The 26576-nt window shown below is 36.9% G+C and overlaps 1 protein-coding gene across 3 annotated transcripts in view; it reads right to left on the bottom strand.

Moving 5' to 3' along the window:
• The window catches only part of arhgef33 (Rho guanine nucleotide exchange factor (GEF) 33), a 312937-nt gene that overhangs the window by 16462 nt on the left and 269899 nt on the right, over positions 1-26576 (bottom strand). For all 3 annotated transcript variants that reach the window (XM_061911264.1, XM_061911265.1, XM_061911266.1), the window contains 9 exons: positions 21013-21056; positions 17445-17609; positions 17087-17178; positions 15016-15134; positions 14836-14922; positions 12233-12359; positions 11834-11966; positions 6907-7014; positions 244-336 (listed from right to left, as the gene is read on the bottom strand). In XM_061911264.1, coding sequence (XP_061767248.1) covers positions 244-336; positions 6907-7014; positions 11834-11966; positions 12233-12359; positions 14836-14922; positions 15016-15134; positions 17087-17178; positions 17445-17609; positions 21013-21056 — 968 coding nt within the window. The remainder of the gene's footprint in view (positions 1-243; positions 337-6906; positions 7015-11833; positions 11967-12232; positions 12360-14835; positions 14923-15015; positions 15135-17086; positions 17179-17444; positions 17610-21012; positions 21057-26576) is intronic.

Raw genomic sequence — 26576 nt, 5'->3', positions numbered from 1 at the left:
AAAGGCATATCCAATTAGCATTGAGATAGCACATATTGAAAAGCAGAACCTTACTTTTAGGCATGCTTTGTTTGTTGGCATGGAAAATTACAACCTTACCTTGAGGCAAGTACGCCTGTTTGCCCGCCAAGTGCTTAAGTCTGCAACCGTAAATTGCTAACCGGTAGAACCGACGGTTTCGGTCAAAGATTTATCTTTTTGTGTTTCTTCTATGTCTGACTGCTTTGTGTGCATGTGTGTCACCTGCAGCAGTAGCAGGTAATCTGGAATCCTTTGCACTGGTTGGAGGAGCAGAGTGTGCAAGGAGGGCTTCGGTTTGCCGCCCATGTTGTCGCTCTTCGCGGCCGATCGGAGCAAGGAGGCAGCGCAGGTTCGACCAATCGAGAAGAGAGGAAATCTGTTAGAAACTTCTTACTGTTTACACCAACATTTCATGTTAAAAAGACACATTAATATGAAGACAATGTGCCCCAAATGTTTATTAACATTTGACTTAAATGTACTTAGGAATATGACATATATACAGGTATTGTCCCACCTGTGTTACAAATAAGGGTGTCCTGATCCAATATTGATATCAGATACCGATCCAATGTCAGCGAATCGGCTTTATTGGCTTGTATGTAAAATCTCCGATATAAGCTACGATACAAGCAGTCCTGTAGCCGGACAGCCAATCCCAAAATTATCTAACTCTGAGGTTTAGACCTCTAAAAATAGCTAAAAAATTGCTAAAATGCTAGCATACTAGTTTTGTCCTGATAACCCGTTAACATTACCATGCTAAGAGTTAGCATGCGTCAAGTACTAAAATATCTGACTCTTAGGTTCATATATGCAAAAATAGCTAAAAACCTAGCATTGCCAGATTTATCAGGCTAACCTGTTAACATTACCATGCTATAGGTTAGCATGCGACAAGTACCAAAATATCTGACTCTGAGAATTATACCTGTAAAAATAGCTTGGAAATCGCTAAAAAAATAAAAATAGCATGATAGGTTTGTCATACTAACATGTTAACGTTACCATGCTAGACTTAGCATTCGTCAAGAACTAAAATATCAGACTGTACAGCATACCTACAAAATTGAGCTAAAATGCTACCAGTTAGCATGTGTCAAGTACCAACATATCTGATTGAGGTTTCTATCTGCAAAATAGCTAAAAAATTGCTCAAAATACTAGCATGCTGGTGTTATCTTGCAAACTAACCCGTTAACAGTAACATGCTAACAATTAGCATGCGTAAACTACTAAGATATCTAACTCTGAGGTGTACAGTATACATTCAACACATGTTAAAATGCTACCTACCAGGCAAAACCAGGTAGGCTGCGTCAAGAACCAAAAGATATGACTGAAAAGTATGTTTATAAATTTCCTTTAAAAAAGCTGGCATGCCAACAGTTAACATACATCAAGTACCAAAATATAGGACTCTTAGGTTTATATATGTAAAAATAGCTAAAAACCTAGCATTGCCAGTTTTATCAGGCTAACCTGTTAACATTACCATGCTATAGGTTAGCATGCGACAAGTACCAACATATCTGACTCCGAGAATTATACCTGTAAAAATAGCTTAGAAATTGCTAAAAAACAATAGCATGTTAGGTTTCTCATGCTAACATGTTAACGTTACCATGCTAGACTTAGCATTCGTCAAGAACTAAAATATCAGACTGTACAGTATACCTACAAAATTTAGCTAAAATGCTACCAGTTACCATGTCTCAAGTACCAACATATCTGACTCCGAGGTTTCTACCTGCAAAATAGCTAAAAAATTGCTCAAAACACTAGTATGCTGGCGTTATCTTGCAAACTAACCCGTTAACAGTAGTATGCTAACAATTAGCATGCATAAACTACTAAGATATCTAACTCTGAGGTGTACAGTATACATGCAAAATTTGTTAAAATGCTACCTACCAGGTAAAACCAGGTAGGCTGCATCAAGAACCAAAAGATATGACTGAAAAGTATGTTTGTAAAATTTCCTTTAAAAAAGCTGGCATGCTAACAGTTAACATACGTCAAGTACCAAAATATAGGACTCTGAGGTTTATACATGTAAAAACAGCTAAAACATCTGGCATGTGTCAAATACTAATATATCCTGACTATGAGGTAAACCGTAAACCTACAACATTTGCTAAAATTCTAGCATGCTAACAGTATGTTTCAAGTACTAAAATATATAACACTGAGGTTTATACCTGCAAAAATACCTACAAAAAAAGCTAGCATGCTGTTTTACCCTGTTTTAGCATACAAAGTTGGTCTTTTCTTGTATCTTAGTAAAGTCCTTTACAAAAGGTAAACATGCTAAGTTGTGTGCTAATAGGAGCTTGCAGCTACATATTAGCGAAACACACAATCGCACACAAGCAAGACTTATGTAAGTTGAAATGTAATGAAAAATGTGAACGGAGTAGTAGAACAAAAAAAGTGTAGGAATAAAGCTGAATGTGGAAAAATAGTTGTTTGAATGTCCAGGATGAATAGAATGTGTTGAAGGTGGAATGGTTTGAATTGGTTGAAAAATCTGGAAATTGTGGAAGTTTGAAAAATGGCCAATTAATTTTGAATGAGGAAATTGTCCCGGAAAACTGGGAATTCTGGAAAATCCGGGAATTTATTTTAACATTTTGTAGGAGAGCACACAATTCCTTAACAGGCTTAATATTTTGAAGTTGTAATGCATGGGTGTCAAACTCTGGCCCCCGGGCCAAATTTGGCCCGCCGTGCAATTTCATTTGGCCCTTGAGGCAATATCAAATTAACATTAGAGCTGGCCCGCCGGTATTATAACACCGCATTCGTCGCTAATACTAATTCTTGCCAACCCTCCCGATTTTCCAACCATTCTCCTGAATTTCTCCTGATTTCCACCCGGACAACAATATTGGGGGCGTGCCTAAAAGTCACTGCCTTTAGCGTTGTCTACAACATGTCATCATGTCCGCTTTTCCGCTTTTCCTCCATGCAAACAGCGTGCCGGCCAAATCACATTATACACGCGGCTTTTACACACGTAAGTGAATGCAAGGCATACTTGGTCAACAACCATACAGGTCACACTGAGGGTGGCCGTATAAACAACTTTAACACTGTTACAAATATGGGCCACACTGTGAAGCCACACCAAACAAGAATGACAAACACATTTCGGGAGAACATCTGCACTGTAACACAACATAAACACAACAGAACAAATACCCAGAATCCCTTGCAGCACTAACTCTTCCGGGACGCTACAATATACACCAACTACTACCACCAAACCCCGCCCACCTCACTGTTATTTTATTTTAAGATTTATTAGCCTGTGGAAAAAGTTAATGTTTATATTTACCTCAGATGGCTGAAAATAGAAAAGAGCCATTAAATGTATTATTTAAATTGTATTTAATATACCATTGATGTTTTTTTGTTTGTTTCTTTAAAAGTTGATTTTGCACTGTTAAGTTATAAGTTTTGCTTGTTCCGTATTCAGTGTTAAAGCAAATCAGTGTAGCAAACTGAGCAATAATTAAGGTTTTATTCATGCACTTTCTCTTGCTACTTCAAGGCTTGAATCTTTGACTCATTCATTATTGTTGTTTTATTTTCTAATTTATTATTAGCCTGTGGAAAAAGTTTATTTTGATATTTACCTCAGAAGGCTGTAAATAGAATTGAGGCATTCAATTTTTATTTAAATTTGATATGCCATTGATATTTTTAAATTTTTATTATTTGAAACTGGATTTTGCCTGTCACTATAAAGTTATATAAGCCTTGCTTGTTCAATATTTGATGCAAAACTTGTTTGGGTCCTTATTAAAAGGTTCATTTGTTCAACCTTGGCCCGCGGCTTTGTTCAGTTTTAAATTTTGGCCCACTCTGTATTTGAGTTTGACACCCCTGGTGTAATGGGAGGACTTGGATGAAAAATGTGGGAATAGTGGATCTGTGAAAAATGTCCCATTCATTTTAAATGGGAATTACCAGGAAATTACGGGAAAAGCAGGAAGATTTTCGAAAAAAGAAAAAACTTGAATGGTCTGAAGGAGTTGAAATGGTTGGTATTGGTCGACATCGACATCTTGAATTGAGAAATGGTATTACAGAATTTGTAGAGATTCGTGAAAAAACAGAAATTTTTCCACTCCAAAAACAACACAGTTTTTTGTCCTGATTAAGAGGAATGATTTGACGGTGGAACGGTTGAAATGGGTTACAAAATGTGTAAGGAGTAGTGAAAAAAAAGGGTGGAAATAGGGTTTGGGAAATCCTGGAATGGTTTGAACTGGGAAATGGTAGCTCGAATTTCCAGGATGGTGGAATTTTTTTGAAGGTGGAATGGTTTGAACCGGTTGAAAAATGTAAAAATGGTGGAAGTTTAAAAAATGGCCAATTCATTTTAAATGGGAAAAATGTCCAGGAAAACTGGGAATTCTGGGATTTTTTGGGAATTCGTCAATGGAATGTCCACAATTCCTGCATAGACTTAACAGTTTGAAGTTGGAACGGTTTGAATGGGATGAAAAATATGGAAGGTCGGGCGTGCCAAATTCTGCGTAAAAATGATAATGATGGATTAAATTTGGTGTAGAAAAGCATGTATGAATGCTTTAGAGCAGGGGTGTCAAACGTACAGCCCGCGGGCCGGATCAGGCCCGTGAACAGGTTTTATCCGGCCCGCATGAGGAATTTGCAAAATATTTAAATGAGCTTTTTTTTTTTTTAATGAAATAAACTGCTGTTTTTAATGTGTCCACTGGGTGTCACAATAGCAATTCTGTTAGGCAAGCACGGTTTATACCGGGGCCAAGCAAGAGGTATACAATAAAGGGTGACTGTGGCTCCTCCTCCTCGACCCACATGAAACCTAAAACCTGCCATTGTATGTCTTCTGCTTCGAACACATCGTCATTTGGCACCCTTGTTGCCCCAAAATGTCTGTCAAACACGAGAAAAGTGAACTTAACCCTTTTGAATAGTTTTTACCTTCAAAAGGCTGTAACTTAAAGTTTAATCATGGCTTTGTAGATACACTGAGACAAAGTCTATGCTCATTTTGTTTCTCAAACTGCACCAATTGCCTCGGAGTTTTCAACAAACTGGAAGTGTTTTATCTAGACCAGGGGTCACCAACACGGTGCCCGCGGGCACCAGGTAGCCCGTAAGGACCGGATGAGTCACCCGCTGCCCTGTTCTAAAAATAGCTCAAATAGCAGCACTTACCAGTGAGCTGCCTCTATTTTTAAACTTGGATTTATTTACTAGCAAACTGGTCTCGCTTTGATCGACATTTTTAATTCTAAGAGAGACAAAACTCAAATAGAATTTGAAAATGCAAGAAAATAGACTTGGTATTCACTTGTTTAAAGAAATTCATTTATTGTTTTACTTTGCTTCTTATAACTTTCAGAAAGACAATTTTGGAGAAAAAATACAACCTTAAAAATTATTTTAGGTCTTTTAAACACATATACCTTTTTACCTTTTAAATTCCTTCCTCTTCTTTCCTGACAATTTAAATCAATTTTCAAGTACATATAGTTTTTTTTGGGAAAGAATAATAAATACATTTTAATTTAATTCTTCATTTTAGCTTCTGTTTTTTCGACGAAGAAATATTTGTGAAATATTTCCCCAAACTTATGATTACAATTAAAAAAAGATATTCTGGGGAAATCTAGAAAATCTGTAGAATTAAATTTAAATCTTATTTCAAAGCCTTTTGAATTTCTTTAAAAAGAAATTTTCTGGAAAATCTACAAGAAATAATGATTTGTCTTTGTTAGAAATATAGCTGGGTCCAATTTGTTATATATTATAACAAAGTGCAGATAGGATTGTAACCTATTTAAAACATGTCATCAACATTCTAAAATTAATCTTAATCAGGAAAAATTACTAATGTTCCATAAATATTTTTTTTATTTTTTACAAAAGATTCGAATTAGCTAGTTTTTCTATTAATTTTTTTCAGATTAATTTTGAATTTTAAAGAGTCGAAATTGAAGATAAACTTTGTTTCAAAATTATATAATCATTTTTTTCGTGTTTTCTCCTCTTTTAAACCGTTCAATTAAGTGTTTCTCTACAAAAAACCTTCCATAAAAGGAAAAAAAATGTACGATGGAATGACAGACAGAAATACCCATTTATATATATATATATATATATATATATATATATATATATATATATATATATATATATATATATATATATATTTGTTATTAAAGGTAAATTGAGCAAATTGGCTATTTCTGGCAATTTATTTAAGTGTGTGTCAAACTGGTAGCGCTTCGCATTAATCAGTACCCAAGAAGTAGCTCTTGGTTTCAAAAAGGTTGGTGACCCCTGGTCTAGAGGATTATCCATGATTTGCACATTTATAGAATGTGCTTGTTCTATTTTTTGCCAAAGTAAAAGAAAGAAAACAACCTGGAGTTGTCTTTATTTTTAAGTTGTCATGCCATGATTTTACCCTTCCGGCCCACTTGGGAATAGATTTTACTCCATGTGGCCCCTGAGCTAAAATGAATTAGACACCCCTGCTTTAGAGCATTCACACAATAAGATATATAACACAAACGAGAAAGTGTGCACAAAGTGGATGTGGCAAATGTCCTCTATCAGAGGTACTACCATCAGAGCTAATGAATACCTGAGAACCTGCATAAAAATGTCTGACACATACAGCGACAATTGTAGCCCACTTGATTAATTCTGTGTAAAAAGGCAAAAGTATAGTGGGGTTTATTGAGGCTTCATTTCTGTGTGAAAGACACTTCTGATACTACTTCCAGAAGTGGAAAATATTCATCCACCCCAGAGGGGAAACAAGGATGAACAATGATATCTTTTACTGGCTATGTGACTCGCTTTCTGTTTTGGTTTTACCTCCAGGAAGGAGTTTGGCTTGTTGGCGTTGGAGGCCAGCATGTTGATGACGGCCAGGCAGTCCGGGAGCTCCTTAAGGTAGGACACGTACAAGTCCAGGAAATCACTCTGCATACACGCAAACACACGCACACACACACATTAAATTAGTGTTGTTCAGTGGCATTTGTTTTTTTTTAATGTACAATGAGCATAACTGTTTCCTAACTCAGTTGGAATTTTCACATTTGATTGTGGAACAGATGCTCTGATTCATTAGTGATGGTAAGTCATGAGGAGGCCTAGACTTTTGACCTCTCCACATTCACGCCGAATGGCTGCAAGTTTCAAAAATAATTTCGTTATCATTTGAATAAGCACACTGTGGAATTTTGATTCACCATGAACAATCGTAGATATTTCCTTGCTTGCATAATTGAAATCAACTTAAAAAAGACCCCAATATCCATATATATGAATAAATAAATACACATAAATAAATAAATAAATAAATGGGTTGTACTTGTATAGCGCTTTTCTACCTTCAAGGTACTCAAAATATTTATTTATCCATCCATCCATATTCTACCGCTTTCCCCTTTTGGGGTCGCGGGGGGTCGCTGGAGCCTATCTCAGCTGCAATCGGGCGGAAGGCGGCGTACACCCTGGACAAGTCGCCACCCCATCGCAGGGCCAACACAGATAGACAGACAACATTCACACTCACATTCACACACTAGGGCAAATTTAGTGTTGCCAATCAACCTATCCCCAGGTGCATGTCTTTGTAGGTGGGAGGAAGCCGGAGTACCCGGAGGGAACCCACGCAGTCACGGGGAGAACATGCAAACTCCACACAGAAAGATCCCGAGCCCAAGATTGAACCCAGGACTACTCAGGACCTTCGTATTGTGAGGCAGATGCACTAACCCCTCTGCCATATATATATATATATATACACACACATATACAGTATATACATGTACAGTATATCTATATATATACATATAAATATACTCTATGTATATATGGATATATAAAAATACATATACACACATATATACATAAGCACACATATATATATATATATATATATATATATATATATATACATACTGTATATTCATATACTGTACATGTATACATATAGTGACGTGTGTATATACATATGTACAAAACCCGTTTCCATACGAGTTGGGAAATTGTGTTAGATGTAAATATAAACGGAATACAATGATTTGCGAATCATTTTCAACCCATATTCAGTTGAATATGCTACAAAGACAACATATTTAATGTTCAAACTGATAAACATTTTTTTTTGCAAATAATCAGTAACTTTAGAATTTGATGCCAGCAATATTTGACAAAGAAGTTGGGAAAGGTGGCAATAAATGCTGATAGAGTTGAGGAATGCTCATCAAACACTTATTTGGAACATCCCACAGGTGTGCAGGCTAATTGGGAACAGGTGGGTGCCATGATTGGGTATAAAAGCAGCTTCCGTGAAATGCTAAGTAATTCACAAACAAGGATGGGGTGAGGCATTTCTCAACGAGCTATTGCAAGGAATTTAGGGATTTTGCCATCTACGGTACGTGAAATCATCAAAAAGTTCAGAGAATCTGGAGAAATCACTGCACGTAAGCGATGATATTACAGACTTTTGATCCCTCAGGCGGTTCTGCACCAAAAACCGACATCAGTGTGTAAAGGATATCACCACATTGGCTCAGGAACACTTCATAAAACCACTGTGAGTAACTACAGTTGGTCGCTACATCTGTAAGTGCAAGTTAAAACTCTACTATGCAAAGCCAAACCCATTTATCAACAATATCTTGAAACGCTGCCGGCTTGGCTGGGCCCGAGCTCACCTAAGATGGACTGATGCAAAGTGGAAAGGTGTTCTGTGGTCTGATGAGTCCACATTTCAAATTATATTTGGAAACTGTGGATGTGGTGTCCTCCAGAACAAAGAGCAAAATAACCTTTTGGATTGTTATAGGCACAACGTTCAAAAGCCAGCATCTGTGATGGTATGGGGGTGTATTAGTGCCCAAGGCATGGGTGACTTACACATCTGTGAAGGGACCATTAATGCTGAAAGGTCCATACAGGTTTTGGAGCAACATATGTTGTCATCCAAGCAACGTTATCATGGACGCCCCTGCTTATTTCAGCAAGACAAGTGTTAAAACAGCGTGGCTTCGTAAAAAAAGAGGGCGGGTACTTTCCTGGCCCGCCTGCAATCCAGACCTGTCTCCCATTGAAAATGTGTGGCGCATTATGAAGCGTAAAATACGACAGCGGCGACCCCGGACTGTTGAACGACTAAAGCTCTACATAAAACAAGAATGGGAAATAATTCCACTTTCATAGCTTCAACAATTAGTTTCCTCAGTTCCCAAACGTTTATTGAGTGTTGTTAAAAGAAAAGGTGATGTAACACAGTGGTGAACATGCCCTTTCCCAACTACTTTGGCACGTGTTGCAGCCATGAAATTCTAAGTTAATCTTTTTATTTTATTTTTTTTAAAATAAAGTTTATGAGTTTGAACATCAAATATCTTGTCTTTGTAGAGCATTCAACTGAATATGAGGTGAAAAGGATTTGCAAATCATTGTATTCCGTTTATATTTACATCTAACACAATTTCCCTACTCATATGGAAATGGGGTTTGTATATATACATAGACATATACAGTCGTGGTCAAAAGTTTACACACACTTGTGAAGGACATAATGTCTTTGCTGTCTTGAGTCTCCAACTATTTCTACAACTCTTATTTTTTTGTGATGGAGTGATTAAAGCACATACTTGTTTGTCGCAAAAAACATTCATGAAGTTTGGTTCTTTTATGATTTTTTTATTAAGGGTCAACTGAAAATGTGACCAAATATGTTGGGTCAAAAGTATACATACAGCAACATACTTGATCAATTTTGGTGATGTAGAAAAGTTACAATCAAATCAAATTAGTTTTAATGGCATGGCTTCTTTTAAGTGCGACAGTGAATTTCTTGAATCTCCGGCACTTGGCTTTGTATGGACTCATTGATCGCTTACATTACTCGTTGACGCCAGTCGTCTGTTTGGACGACTAAAGGCACGCTTTGGTTCACTGCGAAGCCCCATGGACATTAACCAGACTGACCTACCATTCGTTGTGTAAGCTTAATCATGTAAATTAAATTAGAGAGGACGCTAAAGGCACACCCCCAGTGAGCATATAGTGCTGCTATGTTTATTGTAAAACACCCTGGACAAGTCGCAACTTCATCGCGTGCGCACACGCACACACACATATATAAATATATATATATATATATAAATACTTCCGCCCGATTGTAGCTGAGATAGGCGCCAGCGCCCCCCGCGATCCCGAAAGGGAATAAGCGGTAGAAAATGGATGGATGGATGGAATACATACATATATATATATATATATATATATATACATACATATATATATATACATACATATATACATACATACATACATATAAATAAATGATAAATGGGTTGTACTTGTATAGCGCTTTTCTACCTTCAAGGTACTCAAAGCGCTTTGACACTACTTCCACATTTACCCATTCACACACACATTCACACACTGATGGAGGGAGCTGCCATGCAAGGCGCCAACCAGCACCCATCAGGAGCAAGGGTGAAGTGTCTTGCTCAGGACACAACGGACGTGACGAGGTTGGTACTAGGTGGGAATTGAACCAGGGACGCTCGGGTTGCGCACGGCCACTCTCCCCACTGCATATATATGTCTTGATTGGATTATCCAGAGAATAGTGCTCGATACCGTGGTGGAGCGCAATATGTAGGTGTGGGAAAAAATCACAAGACTACTTCATCTCTACAGAACTGTTTCATGAGGGGTTCCCTCAATCAAATCTCCTGATGATTGAAGGAACCCCTCATGAAACAGTTCTGTAGAGATGAAGTAGTCTTGTGATTTTTTCCCACACCTACATATGTTTATATATATATATATATATATATATATATATATATATATACACATATATAGATACATATACATATATACATATGTACATATATATATATATATATGTTTATATATATATATTTATATATATATAGACATACATATATAAATATATACATATATACACACATATACATATGTACATATATATACATATATATCTATATAGATATATATAGATATATATCAATATCTATATATATCTATATAGATATATATCTATATATATATGTATCAATATCTATATCTATCTATCTATATATATATATATACATATATATATATATATATATATATATATATATATATATATATATATATATATATATAAATTTATATATATATATATATATATATCACATTTTTCTTCAGTCATATTGATTAACATTTTTTGATTTTTTTTAACTGAAAAAAAATCTATTTAGGAAAACATTTTGTAGGCCAGTGCTACGCGTATAAGTAGTGCGTCAGCAGCAAAAACGAGCTTTTGCAACTAATAACCTGTTTCCAAAGGTTTGACTATAATTTATATGCCAAATATAAATTATAGTATGTATATATATATATATATATATATATATATATATATATATATATATACTCAGTATATATATACATATACTGTATATAAATATATACCGTATATATATACATATACATATACTGTATATAAATATATATATATATTTTTTTACAATTCAACAACATATTTCAGCAGTTAACACTATGTAGATTGACCCCTGGATGAGTCAACCATGATTATGGCTAATATTACCTTGTTATGAATGTAAATATATCAATCAATCAATCAATGTTTACTTATATATGATGTGTTTTTTTGACTATACAGTAAAGGTTTTACACCGCACATATTGAGTCTATGCATGGTAATGCAGTGAGGTGTAATGTAAAGGAAACTTGCCTCTTTGCTGGTGAGCTTCATGAATATATCTCCCATGATGCCTTGCCACTGGCACCGGAGGACGCGCTCCTGGAGGGTGTGCAGGAGGTCCAGGTGTTGCTGGATGAGGAACCTCAGAGAGCTAGGGAAAGGACTGAAAGTCAAACATCTTTAGTCAACATAGTGGAAAAAAAGGTTAAATTATCACGAAAAAAAAAAGCTATATTTAGATGATAATTTACTTTTGCACTGTACAAAATGTGCTTTTTTTGTGCAGCCATGACATTAGCAAGCTGCTTTTTAGATCTAGATCACTGTCACTTATAAATCCTTTATGTCCTCTTAGGTGTCTGTCATCACTTTCACCATTTAATGTCCTTTTCAAAGTTGTACTGTACTTTTTCGAGCTCTACTGTTTACCGTTTTTCCTTAGCAGCGAGTACCTCCAACCCGTTGAAGGAGATGTTGGCCTTCAGTAAGAGAGACAAGTGGGACACGTAGATCCTCTCTGACTCCAGGAGCTCCAAGGCGGCCTTCTGTCTCAAACCTGCACATCCAAAACAACAAAATCCGAAGTAAAGAACCACAAACACATTTTTAAACGTCTACCAATAAGCTCTAAAGCTTGTAAGAATCGCAATATGTTGACTTTAATGTCATGTAGTTATGACGTATTGCTGGGGTATCCTAGTGTTATTTATGTATTTATATACGTATAAAATATTATAAAACACTGCCCCAATTAGAATAATTTTAGGCATAATTTAAAAAATAGAACAAATTATTGTTGCAAGATAATACAATATTTGTTTTCTCTCTGACAATTCAGTCATTTATCACATCCTGATCAAAGTTCAAAGAGTTTACTGTCCTATGCAGTATGCACAATAGGAAACATGTTTCATCCGTAAAAATAAAGGCCTACTGAAACCCACTACTACCGACCACGCAGTCTGATAGTTTATATATCAATGATGAAATCTTAAAATTGCAACACATGCCAATACGGCCGGGTTAGTTTACTAAATTGTAATTTTAAATTTTGCGCGAAGTATCCTGTTTAAAACGTCGCGGTATGATGACGTGTACGATGACGCGTGTGCGTGATGTCACGGATTGTAGAGGACATTTTGATCCAGCACCGATCACAGCTTTAAGTGGTCTGCTTTAATCGCATAATTACACAGTATTCTGGACATCTGTGTTGCTGAATCTTTTGCAATTTGTTCAAATATTAATGGAGACGTCAAAGAAGAAAGATGTAGGTGGGAAGCGGTGTATTGCGGCCGCCTTTAGCAACACAAACACAGCCGGCGTTTCCTTGTTTACATTCGACTCTTACCGCAGACATGAGCGGAGAGTTTGCCTCGTTCCTCCTGCAGCTGTGGACTCTCTGGCCTCCTCCCACCAGCCGCCACTAACCGTCGGATGCTTACTCCATGGAGGGAAGAAAAAAAAATCTCAGCCCAGCTGCTTTGCCTTGTCAAGAAACGTGGCATCCCTCGGAGACACTGGCGGTCACCACACCCGTGGCCACACCCCTTCGACTTTCAGGTACGACTTTATAATCTCACTAAAACACTATTAACACAAATAGAAGATAAGAGATTTTCCAGAATTATCCTAGTAAATGTGTCTAATAACATCTGAATCGCTCCCACTGCCCTTGTTTTTTTTTTGTTTTTTTCTAGTTCTTCACTGTCACTGTCCTCATTCATGAATCTTTCATCCTCGCTCAAATTAATGGGGAAATCGTCGCTTTCTCGGTCCGAATCGCTCTCGCTGCTGGTGGCCATGATTGTAAACAATGTTCAGATGTGAGGAGCGCCACAAACCGTGACGTCACGCGCACATCGTCTGCTGCTTCCGGTACAGGCAAGGCTTTTATATTAGCGACCAAAAGTTGCGAACTTTATCATCGATGTTCTCTACTAAATCCTTACAGCAAAATGATATGGCAATACCGCGAAATGATCAAGTATGACACATAGAATGGACCTGCTATCCCAGTTTAAATAAGATAATCTCATTTCAGTAGGCCTTTAAATTCTCTCTTTGCTGTTTAGACTAATGCCGAGTAAAATTAAAGAAAAGTAATAATGTAAAAAAATACCAATAAAATAAATATATTTTATGAACAAAAAATGTGCAGAAAAGGTGACAATGTGTATATTGTGTAACGTATACAGAAATTAATGTCCAGTTCGAGATATGCAAAATTGCAGTATGGATTAAGTATTGTCATTGAATCGGTTTTAGAATTTCAAATAATTAAAATAATATTGTTTAGTTTATTTCAATTATGATTTCTTTATATGGAAACAATAGTTTTTAATCCTAGATTTGTCTGCAAAATACAAGTATGTGCGCCGTTTTGTAATCATCTTAGCAAATAGTCAAGAACATTTAAGTTTTATTCATATATTAAATTTAATTGAAATTCATTTAATCTTTAAATTTGAATTTGTTTATTCATATAGTTTTTTAATCTTGTTTAATTGTATTTTATATAATACATGTTTTAATTGTAATGTATCCATTTTGTTTTATTAAAATGGTATATTATTATATTGTTTAATGTAATTTTAATGTTTTTACTTTTTCTTTTATCAATTTAGATGTTTTGTTTATTAAACAGTATTTTATCTCATTTAAATGTCATTTTAATTATAATCACTGTTTTTTCCATTGAATCTGATTTACACTTTTTATTTGTATCAACAGTTATTTATTTGACTTATTTTTAAAATCTAATTATCATTTATTCTAATTGTATTTTTTTCATTAAATTTTATGAAAAGAAAATGTAACAAATGTAACTGTACATAATTCAATTGTATTTATTATTATTTTTTCATTACAATTTATTATATAGTATTTCATAAACATTTTTCAATGTTTATTTAAATTTTGACGCTACACATTGATGATGTTGGTTGTAGTTCACAGTGGTGTACAACACACGCTGAGAGATGTTTGTAATTTTTTTACATTTTACATTTTGGTTTTGTGTGTTTTCTTACTTTTTTCATTCACACTGTCAGACGTGTCCGTATCCTCTCTGCAGTCCCACGCTTCCGCCCACGCTGGACTTTTGGCCAAAGTGGGTGCTACGACACGTGTAATTCATATTCACAAACAAAGTTAAGTTATGGTGGATTTATGTCACCACAAAGCTTTTAAAACCATCCCAAAACACTGACTCTGCGTCGACGCGCTCCTCTGTGGCGACTCAACAAAGTAGCGCTGAACAATGCTGAGGTCCGATTGGCCGAGGCGATCGTCCTTTGGTGATGTCTGCACGTCAGGGTTGGAGCTCTTCCTGTTTTGAGATCAATTAGCACATAGAGTCACAGGAAGAAGCCAGCAGTGTGCAACCAGAGCTATAATAATTCCATAATAATAATAACTCCATAGTCAGGCTGCACCTGTGAAGGACAGTTAAAGGGGAACATTTTCACAATTTCAGAATGGTTAAAACCAATAAAAATCAGTTCCCGGTGGCTTATTTTATTTTTTGAATTTTTTTTCTAAATTTTACCCATCATGGAATATCCCGAAAAAAAGGCTTTAAAGTGCCTGATTTTCTCTATCTGTAAATCCACCCGTCCATTTGCCTGTGACGTCACTGCGTGACGCCAATACAAACAAACATGGCGGATAGAACAGAAAGATATAGCGACATTAGCTCGGATTCAGACTCGGATTTCAGCGGCTTAAGTGATTCAACAGATTACGCATGGTTGTAGTGTGGAAGCAGATAGCGAAAACTAAATTGAAGAAGAAACTGAAGCTATTGAGCGAATAGATATGTACTCAATAGCTATAGCTATAGCTATTGAAGCTATTCGGCGATCGCCTTCTAACCAACGACTACATCTTTTGACCACTGGAGCAACTTAAATCGGTCGATTGGTAAGTGTTTGTTTGGCATTAAATGTGGGTGGAGGGAAAGGCTGGATACTAGAGATGCGCGGTTTGCGGTTTCATCTGCGGAGTCCGCGGGTAAACCGCGGGTCGGGCGGTTGACATGGCGAAAAAATTTATTTTAATTAGATTCGGGCGGGTGCCGCTTGAACCATCCGGAGACATTTGATATACATGGTTCTGGGATCGGTATCCTTTGCCATTTAAAGAGCCATTTAAGACCTGTGTCATAAAGCGAATAAGTCAATAGGAGACGCTATTATTCTCTTGAATGACTGTCGGCAGTCACCCAGATATTATATATTAGGGCGTGTTATGAAGCCATTGGCTTTGTCGCCTTCTACATCATACACGATCTGCTTGTCAGTCCAGCATCATGTTGTGTGTGGCTTCCGCAGACACACGCACAAGACTGCAAGGCATACTGGGTGACACAGAGTACACTAATGGTTGTGATATAAACAATTTTAATACTCTTAGTAATATGCACCACGCTATGAAGCCACACCAATTAAGAACGACAAACACATTTCGGGAGAACATCCTCACAGTAACACAACATAAACGCAACACAACAAATACCCATAATCCTTTGTATTCATGACACTTCCTGACTATTTTATACACCCCCCCGTGCGTCGGTAAGGTGGGCGGGGTTAGGGGCGCGGGGGTGTAAAATATATTCAGGAATTGTCATGAATGCAAAGGAGTATGGGTATTAGTTGTGTTGCGTTTATGTTGTGTTACTGTGAGGATGTTCTCCATCTTGTATTGTGTGGCTTCACAGCGTGGCGCATATTAGTAAGTGTTAAAGTTGTTTATATCACAACCATCATTGTACTCTGTATCACCCAGTATGCCTTTCAATCTCATACGTGTGATTGCGGAAGCTGCACACAACATGTTGCTGGACCAAGAATTGGTTCGTACATGTTGTTGAAGGTGTCTAAGGCAATGGCTTCACAGCACGCCCATATTCTTGTATACAGGATGAACGCTATTGGATAGTCGCGAGAACGTTAGCGGCTCCAATTGACTTCATTACTTTGTGAAACAGTTTTAAATAGCTCTGTGAGTGGTAAAGGTGGCTGACCTCTGATGTAATTCAGCGGGCGGTTGGCGGGTGGGTACGGTCCCGATTAAAAGTTGGTGCGGGTGGATGACGATTTTGGTGATGTGGATGATATAATTGCCTATCCGCGCATCTCTACTGGATACAAATATAGCTACAAATGTACATACAGCTAGCCTAAATAGCATGTTAGCATCGATTTGCTGGCAGTCCCGCTGTGAGCAAATACTGTATGTCTGATTGGCACATAAGTCAATAACATCAACAAACCTCACCTTTGTGAGTTCAGCTGTTCCACCTGCTGGATCACCTCTCTTTGTTTGCTTGACATATCCTGGATGTGGAACAAGGCAGCACTCAGCTCCTCCTGCAAACACACCACAGATTGTCAAAGTGTGTGTGTAACAACTCATATTAGGTTATCAATAACGTGTGAGATGGATGTCCACCTTTGCATGTCTAAAATAGCTGCCTTCCTCTCTAATATATTACATTACTCTGTTGCGTCCATTGAGTCAGATGCTCTTCATTAGTTTGCAGATCAACCTTAATTATACAGTACAGTACAGACTGTGTGTGTGTGTGTGTGTGTTTGTGTGTGTCCATAAGGTCTTTTCATGGCGTGTCCTGCACCTTGAAAGTGTTGAGGGAGTTCTTCAGGCCCATAATCCTATCATCCACATCTGTCTGGTGGGCCCGCAGCTTCTCCTCCAATCTGTGGTCCCTCTGATGCAGCTCGCCCTGCTCGGCCAGGGAGTCGCGGAGCCCCTCGCGCAGTTCCGCCACCAGGCCCTGCAGCTGGGCGGCAACGGGTCATCAGTTTTGTTTCATTTTTTAAAATTCGATTTTATGTGTCTAAATAACACCAATTAAGTACTACACTAGCGATACATCATTATGTTTATGTAACACATTATTGTCGTCATTGATCTCGCATTGTGTTACACGTGCAAAGCTTCCAGTCTCAGCTGTGCCATGATTGAGTTACTGAATAGGTGCGTGCGCTCTCTTGCTTTCTGTTTATCCTCCATCTCTCTCTGGATCATGTGAGAGACATCAGGGGTGGAGACTGAATAGAATCTTGTGTCTCGCGTTGCCTTCATGTCGGCTGCACCTCAGAGATCAGATTGAGGTACTAACTTACTGTACGTGCATGGCAGCAAACAGTTTCTGCTCGTTATGGTGTTTGCTTTTGTGACTTCTATATTTCTACTGTCTAGGCTTTCCATTCGTCATTTATTTTCATTTTTGTCACGGTAAATACATCGATTGACCGCTGAATAAAAGGATCAATTCATTATAAAAAAAAACAACAACTAAACAACTAGGGTTGTTAAAAGTATCAAGCGTTCTATACCAACACGCAAAAAAAACATCGCTACCTGCTTTTTTCTGTATTGTTACACTTTTTCTTCAGAAAGCCGTGTTCTTGGTCCTCGGCGTGAGAGCATTGAGCAGTCAGTGCTTAAGAAGAACGCCGGATATCTTAAAAAATTTGCCTGTTTCTCCCAAATAATTATTTATTAGGGTCAGTGCGTATTGTTTGTGAAGCACAGTGATCTTAAATACTTGAAAGTTTGAAACACTTTTTTAATAAAGTAGTGAATTCAAAAGTACATAGATTCAGATTTTTTTTTTTATATCATGGTATTGAAGATTGTGGAAATTCACATGTATTGATAATTAAAATTCTGTTATCGTGATAACCCTGCAACCAACAAACTGATGAATCAATCCAATCAAACAGGTATATGATCACCCGACCAATAATTTTCTTCAGAGTCAATACGATATTTAACTAACCTAACCTACTGAATATCTACCCATGAATTGATCAATCATTCAAGCCACTATTTAACCTACAAACCAAACAGACATCATTAAATATCAAACTAAACCAACTTAGAATCATTTGACCAACCAACTTTGTTATTAATCAATCAATTAACGTAATAATAGGTAAACCCACCAACAAATCAATTGATGATTACATAATCGACACATCTGTCAAATAAATAATTAACTACAAAATTTTAATGACAAACCTCCATTCAGCCCAACCAAGCAATCAACTTTTCAGGCAATTGATGAACTGATTTGTCAACCAAACGGTCCAAGGATATACCTCAGGAAATGAGGAATCAATCATTCAAAAAGACAAACAATCAATTATCAGTCAACTAACTGACCAAATCAATCAATGCAATATTTACATAACCAACCAACCAGAGGTATGGCTAGATCAAACTGGAGCTGTTCTAAAACTGTGAGCATGAACTAACAAAGCCAGCTTGGATGTGAAGCCATACGTTTTCTAGGTCCATTTGTGATTGATACAATATCCTGATGTATGACAATATTCATCTGCAATCAACCAATCAACCCATCCAACAACAAATCAACCTATTTGTTTAAAACTTCACCAACCAAAGAATCGATCAATTAACCAACAGCAGTCCATCAAACCAAGGTACAAGGCAATCAAAAAATTGATCGGTCAGTCAACCAACCAACCAATCAACTAAAAACACCAACCGAATAATCAATTCATTAACTACATGACAAAACAAGTGAGGAATCGAACGGCCGATCAAACACTGAAAATTATCAATCAACAAATGCAGAAACAGTATTATTGATCAACCTATTTTTCTTTGTACTGTTTCTATCCGTCTATCTGTATGTTTACTTATGTGTCGCTCTGTCTGTCTAATTATATATATATATATATATATATATATATATATATATATATATATATATATATATGTATATATATATGTTTAACTATATGTATGTTTTTCTATCTGTAGGTTTATGTCTTGCTATGTTTGTTTATCTGTCTTTTATCTATATGTATGTTTATCTATCTGTGTGTGTGTATATATATATATATATATATATATATATATATATATATATATATATATATAGTCAAAGTTTGTTGATGACGAACCCCAAGATGCAGAGATGGAGGCAGGCATTGGATAGGAAAACATGGTTTAATTTAAAATACCAGAACTACAACAAACAAAGGGTACAAACAAAAAGCACCCACGCGGGCAGATAAACTAAGGGAGCTAGCACTGGAGCTAGAAAACAAAAGGGGCCTAGCGTGGAAGCTAGCGGGTAGCAAACAGAAAAACTGGAAACAGCTAATGGCTAACAAGAACATCTTACCGCTACGACGACCAGGACAAAACGTAGCACGACAGGTAGTAGCTGTAACGATGCCAGACACGACAGGTAGCAACGACACGAGAGCGAAAAGTGGCACGACGGATACAATAATCCAGCCCTGACTGGAGGAACAGAGCAGGTAAAATAGGAGCGGGCTGATTGACCACGGGTGTGGCCAGATGCCAATCAGTCGCAGCTGAGAAAACACAGCACACAGGGAGACAAACAGGAAGCTGAACCAAAATAAGAGTGCTGACAGGAACTAAGGACAGGAAATACTAAACACACACAGAGGAAAAACTAAAACACAAACAAACTGTCAGTGGCAGCCTGACAATATATATATATATCGATGTTTGTTTATCTGCATGTTTATCTATCTGTCTGAGATCTCAATGTTTATATGTATGTTTATCCATTTGTATGTTTATGTATCTGTCTGTCAGTTTATATATATATATACTGTATATATATATATATATATATATATATATATATATATATATATATATATATATATATATATGTCTTTTTATTTATCTGGCTGACTTTGTCTAGAGGCCTGTCTGTCTGTCTGTATATATGTCTAGCTGTCTGTATGTCTATCTGCGTCTATCTGTGTCTAGCTAGCTGTCTGTCTATAGCAGTCTGACTGTCCGTCTATCTTTTCCCCTATCCTAAAACCAAGCTTTTGCGAGGTAACAGAGTGAGTGTTGTCTGCGTGCTGCTCTTTGCGTTTTGTTGACTTTTACAATTCGCTACATCACATCATGAGACGCTGAGTTCCATCCTCATCCGAGAACATGACGTCTCCAAGCCACGTGTCTTCTTATTTTTCTTGAATTGCATTTGCGTGTGACTATCAGGCTTTTCTTTATCCAAGAAAGCTACTGCAAAGACATGTTTCTGCCGGTTTAATGTCACATCACACTACAAAAAGGTGCCTTCACTAAAGCGTTTCCTCAGCGTTATCCAAACGTGTCGAAAGATTCAGATTGGACGGCATAGAGATGATTATTACCTGAGCTATCTCCAGGTTAACCTCATCCACAGTGTCTTCTTCATCTAAAGAAATAAAAACACACATGTATCAATGTTTGTTTCATTGTACACTTGCAGAAAACACATGCTTCTTCTTCACGGTGTCATCTAGGCATCGTCCTCATTAGGCTACTTGGAGGTCTGACTTTCTGGACACACGCGTGCAAATCTTGATTAATGGCACGTTTGCTGGACGTGATCCGCGACACACAATAGCCCCGCTTGTTGTGCGAATGTCAAAGCATGTGAAATTCATGCTCAACCTTTACGTTGTTTAATCGGAGCATTCTCTGTGGGCTGCACTGTGTAGCAGGCAGCCGAAGATATATTATGCAGTGCAATGGTACCTCGGTTTTCACACACCTTACTTTTTAAATGATTTGGTTTTCAACAAAAATTTTCTGCCATCAGATTTGCCCCAGTTTTTGTTTAGATAACAGTTTGACCGCTTCTCATTTCGAGGAAAAAAAAAATCACCCGCATTGGTGACTAAATCTCTGCACTTTTTTTTTGTTATTGAGTAAGATTGTAATATAATCCACCTTGGGGCCAAAGAAGGTTGAGATTGACAGCACTTTGATTAAAAAAAAGGTGGGACACGATCATACTTGCCAATCTTGAGACCTCCGATTTCGGATGCGTGGTTGGGGCGGGGGGCGTTGTTAAGAGGGGTGTCATATAATTCACCAACTCGAGTATTTCATATATATATATATATATGTATATATATATATATATATATATTATATTATATATATGTATGAAATGCTTAACTTTAAGTGAATTCTAGCTATAGATATTTATTTTATTATATATATATATAAATAAAATAAATAGTTGAATTTCAGACGGCACCTATCAAATACACGGTAATAAAAACACAGTTGTTCTACTAACTGTACTGTGCTTGCTGGTTACTAAAAAAAACCAACAACAACACTTACCTTTCACTATTTGAGTAACCTTTGTTCTGCCATTTGCGTAGTGGCGAGCCATCTCCGAATCCGGGAACATTCTTCACGGATTGTAGACATGCGCAAATGAGAACGGGATGTTGCTTCCAGCTATCAGCATAGCCATCTTTGTCTCAGCATAAGATACACCATCGGGTCTCCATTTTGCGAGGTCGGCCAAAATACTGGGTTGTGAACGATGCTGCGCTGCGGACGCTTTGTGCTTTGCTGACTAACCGTTCATGGCTGAGTATATCCGTTCACCGTGTTCACCGTGTTCAATGGAGAAGTCTGTTCTACAAAATTAACATGCAACATACCCCTTCCCCTTCGAACTCTCCTGGATAAACTGAAAGTCTTGTTTCCAATCGTTTTGGAACTTGCAAGCGTATTTCTTCATTTTGCTCGTCGACGGTGTAATATATTGGGTTGGAGTCAATAACCAGGCGACGTGATGAAGATACGTCTCTTTACTGTGGGCTTCAGAACAGACATTCTATTCTATGTACAGTAGATGGCAATATTGTCCTGTTTAAGAGGGTCACAACATTGAGTCAGGTTCTCATGGAGCTGGAGTGGGCGTGGTCTCCAGCTCCGTCTGAATTTCGGGAGTTTTTCGGGAGAATATTTGTCCCGGGAGGTTTTCGGGAGAGGCGCTGAATTTTGGGAGTCTCCCGGAAAATCCGGGAGGGTTGGCTTTTGTGTACACCCTATCCGCTCATCGCTCATCGCTGTCTTTTTACAGTAAAGCTAAACGTGATGTTAAATGTTCATTTATACATATCACATGTTTTTCTGCATGTATGACTGTAACAAGTGGTAGAAAATAGATGGATGGATGGATGGATGGAGACTGTAATTACGTTTTGTGTTCATATTTTTGGGTATAAAATGTATTCCGTTTTCGTTGGATTTTGGAACAGTATTCTAACAAAAACCGAGTTACCATTGTACACTATATTTAACTGTAATGTACTCCAATTTAACTATAACATGTTAACATGATAACACTAAGATGCTAGATTTTCTTTAGCTATTTTTACAGGTATAAACCCATTTTGGTACTTGACACATGTTAACATGCTAATTTTTGTAAGCTAATTTTACAAGTGTACACCTCCATCATATGTTTTGGTTCTTGACGTATGCTAACTGTTATGCTAACATTCTAACTAAGTTTGCAGGTATACTGTAGATTTTAATAGTTGATGTATGCTAACTGTTAGCATGCTAACAGTTAGTATGCTAATCTTAAAAGGTAGTATGATAGTACTAGTATGATAACACCAATATGCTAGTTTTTTTTAGCATGTCTTTTTCAAAGAAGTTTAAAGTGATGTTAAATGTTCATTTATACATTTAATTCATAATTCTAAAGAATTTCACATGGCTTTCTGAATGTAAGAATATATTTATTTTTATAGAATGCGGTATGTGTACTAGAAATGCATTCTTATGGAAAACATTTTTTTTCTTTATCATACGATTTTGGAACAGATTTCTAACAAAAACCAAGGTACCACTGTACACTATACCTGACTATATTGTACTCCATTGTAATTTACGGTTAGCATAATAACACCACAATGCTAGATTTTTTAAATTGTATTTTTACAGGTGTAAACCTATTTTGGTACTTGGCGCATGTTAACTGCAAGCATGCTAACTTTTTTTAACGCTAATTTTACAAGTGTATACCTCAGTTAAACTTTTTGGGATTTGACACATGCTAACTGTTAGCATGCTAGCATTTTAATTAATTTTGTAGGTGTATTGTACACCTCAGATATGTTTGTAGTTGAAACACGCTAACTGTTAGCAAGCTAATGTTAACAAGTTAGTTTTTTAAACAATTTTCTTTAGCTCTTTTTGCAGGTATAAACCTCGGAGTAAGACATTTTGGTACTTTTGACGCATGCTAATGATATTTTTTAGCTAATTTTATAGATATACTGTACACCTCAGTCAGAATTTTTAATACTTGAAGCATGCTCATTTTTTGCATGATAACATTAACACGTTAACCTGATAACACTAGCATTTTACCTTTTTTTTTAAGCAATTGTTGACTCTAGGGTCATTTAAACATTGCAAAATGAGTCTACCACATCGTAAGGCTTTATAGTACAATGTTGCTATCAAGATGTGCTGTTAAAAGATACAATGGCTTTTACAATTTGGGAACATTCCAGACCGATAAAGGAATGCAAATCAATTATAGACATGTGAAAAAATTGGAACATGACATGTTGTAACCCTTCTACTCCTAAACAAAATGCTGCCTGTGCTAAAATGTTTCTGACAAATGCAACATATGGTGACCCCCATATATGGGATTGACTTGAAATTTCTCACACAGCTCAATGCGCTCTACAAAACAACCCCCCTGTAACGTTGGGGTGTTTAAACCAATCACCACCAAATTTAGTACAAACCTTTAGAGGAATGATGAGCACGTGTGTACATTTTCAGCAAAATTGTATGAAAAACATGGCCACCGTTAGAGTACATTAGTATTGGATAAACCATAAACCTCTATTTTAATGACGGACATAACAGCGAAACATGACATTATGAGAGGACATTAAATATTACAATTAGAGATGTCCGATAATGGCTTTTTTGCCGATATTCCGATATTGTCTAACTCTTTAATTACCGATTCCGATATCAACAGATACCAATGTATACAGTCGTGGAATTAACACAATATTGTGCCTAATTTTGTTGTGATTCCCTGCTGCATTAAAAAATGTAACAAGGTTTTCCAAAATAAATCAACTCAAGTTATAGAAAAAAATGCTAACATAGCAGTGCCATATTTATTATTGAAGTCACAAAGTGCATTATTTTTTTTTTAACATGCCTCAAAACAGCAGCTTGGAATTTGGGACATGATCTCCCTGGGAGAGCATGAGGAGGTTAAGGTGTGCGGGGTTGGGGGGTATATGTAGGGGGTAGCGGGGGTACCTATTGTAGCGTCCTGGAAGAGTTAGTGCTGTAAGGGTTTGTGGGTATTTGTTCTGTCGTGTTTATGTTGTGTTACGGTGCGGATGTTCTCCCGAAATTATTGTTTGGTGTGGGTTCACAGTGTGGCGCATATTTGTAACAGTGTTAAAGTTGTTTATATGGCCACCCTCAGCGTGACCTGTATGGCTGTTGACCAAGTATGGCTCGTATTCACTTGTGTGTGTGAAAAAATGATGTGACTGGGCCAGCACACAAAGACTGTGCTCTGTACTTCTCCCTACGTCCGTGTTCACAGCAGCGTTTTAAAAAGTCATAAATTGTATTCTTTGAAACCGATACCGATCATTTCTGATATTACATTTTAAAACATTAATAGGCCTATAATATCGGCGGACCAATATTATCGGACATCTCTAATTACACTAAATGCAATGTTGGATGAGACAATGTTTGTCCTTTAAAAAGGTAGGCACAAGTATTGGGACACACCTCTTAATTAATCAATTAATTAAGTAATCAATAAGGAGTCAGATTAGAGCCTTTAATTCCCCATTTTAGCAAGTCCAAGTTTGCGGGAACACTTAAGGGAATCTTGATTTACAAACTCGAGCAGGGTTGGTAAATAGAAAAATTTGTATATCGAAGCAAATTTCTCCATAACAAACAATGTAAATATGAATAATGGCTTCCAGCCTTGACAAAAGTCAAGGTTTGTAGACTTTGTACACAATATAAAGCGCTATAGGGTACTGTATATCAAACAAACGTAATAAGGAGATGATTGATCAACTTTCTATTCAATAGCAAAGCCAAAACAACAACAGGCTCCTGATGCAGCACTGTGGTGCACACAGTTCAAAATCACAAGACTTATTAACTTTAACTGCAAGGTTGCTACAAAATGATTAGGAATGAAAAACAGAATCCACTTTACCTAGTGGGTTAATTTTCCTGTGGTGCGAGCGAAAAAGTGGGGAAGAGGCAGTGTTGATAAAGCTGTAGATACTTCCTTAATCTTTGAAATCACACATTGCTTGTTCGTTGATTTTTTTGGACTCATACCAAGCTAGTAAAACTAGACAAATGCTGTAAAAGGGCTAAAAGACCCTTAAAACCCTCGCAAAAGTACCAAATAGCTAATGGTAACTAGCACTGGCTAGCTGTGCTGATTGAAAGCTCGATCAGCCCGCCCACAAAGGCTGCGATGGACAAAACGCTCGTACACTGAGCCCAAATTTTGTACAAACCCCGTTTCCATATGAGTTGGGAAATTGTGTTAGATGTAAATATAAACGGAATACAATGATTTGCAAATCCTTTTCAACCCATATTCAGTTGAATGCACTACAAAGACAACATATTTGATGTTCAAAGTCATAAACTTTATATTTGTTTGCAAATAATAATTAACTTAGAATTTCATGGCTGCAACACGTGCCAAAGTAGTTGGGAAAGGGCATGTTCACCACTGTGTTACATCACCTTTTCTTTAACAACACTCAATAAACGTTTGGGAACTGAGGAAACTAATTGTTGAAGCTTTGAAAGTGGAATTATTTCCCATTCTTGTTTTATGTAGAGCTTCAGTCGTTCAACAGTCCGGGGTCTCCACTGTCGTATT

The sequence above is a fragment of the Nerophis ophidion genome, linkage group LG09 (genome assembly GCF_033978795.1).
Source record: "Nerophis ophidion isolate RoL-2023_Sa linkage group LG09, RoL_Noph_v1.0, whole genome shotgun sequence".
NCBI lineage: Eukaryota > Metazoa > Chordata > Actinopteri > Syngnathiformes > Syngnathidae > Nerophis > Nerophis ophidion.
Note: the sequence above shows the minus strand (reverse complement) of the source record. Positions and strands in the feature narration are given on the sequence as shown.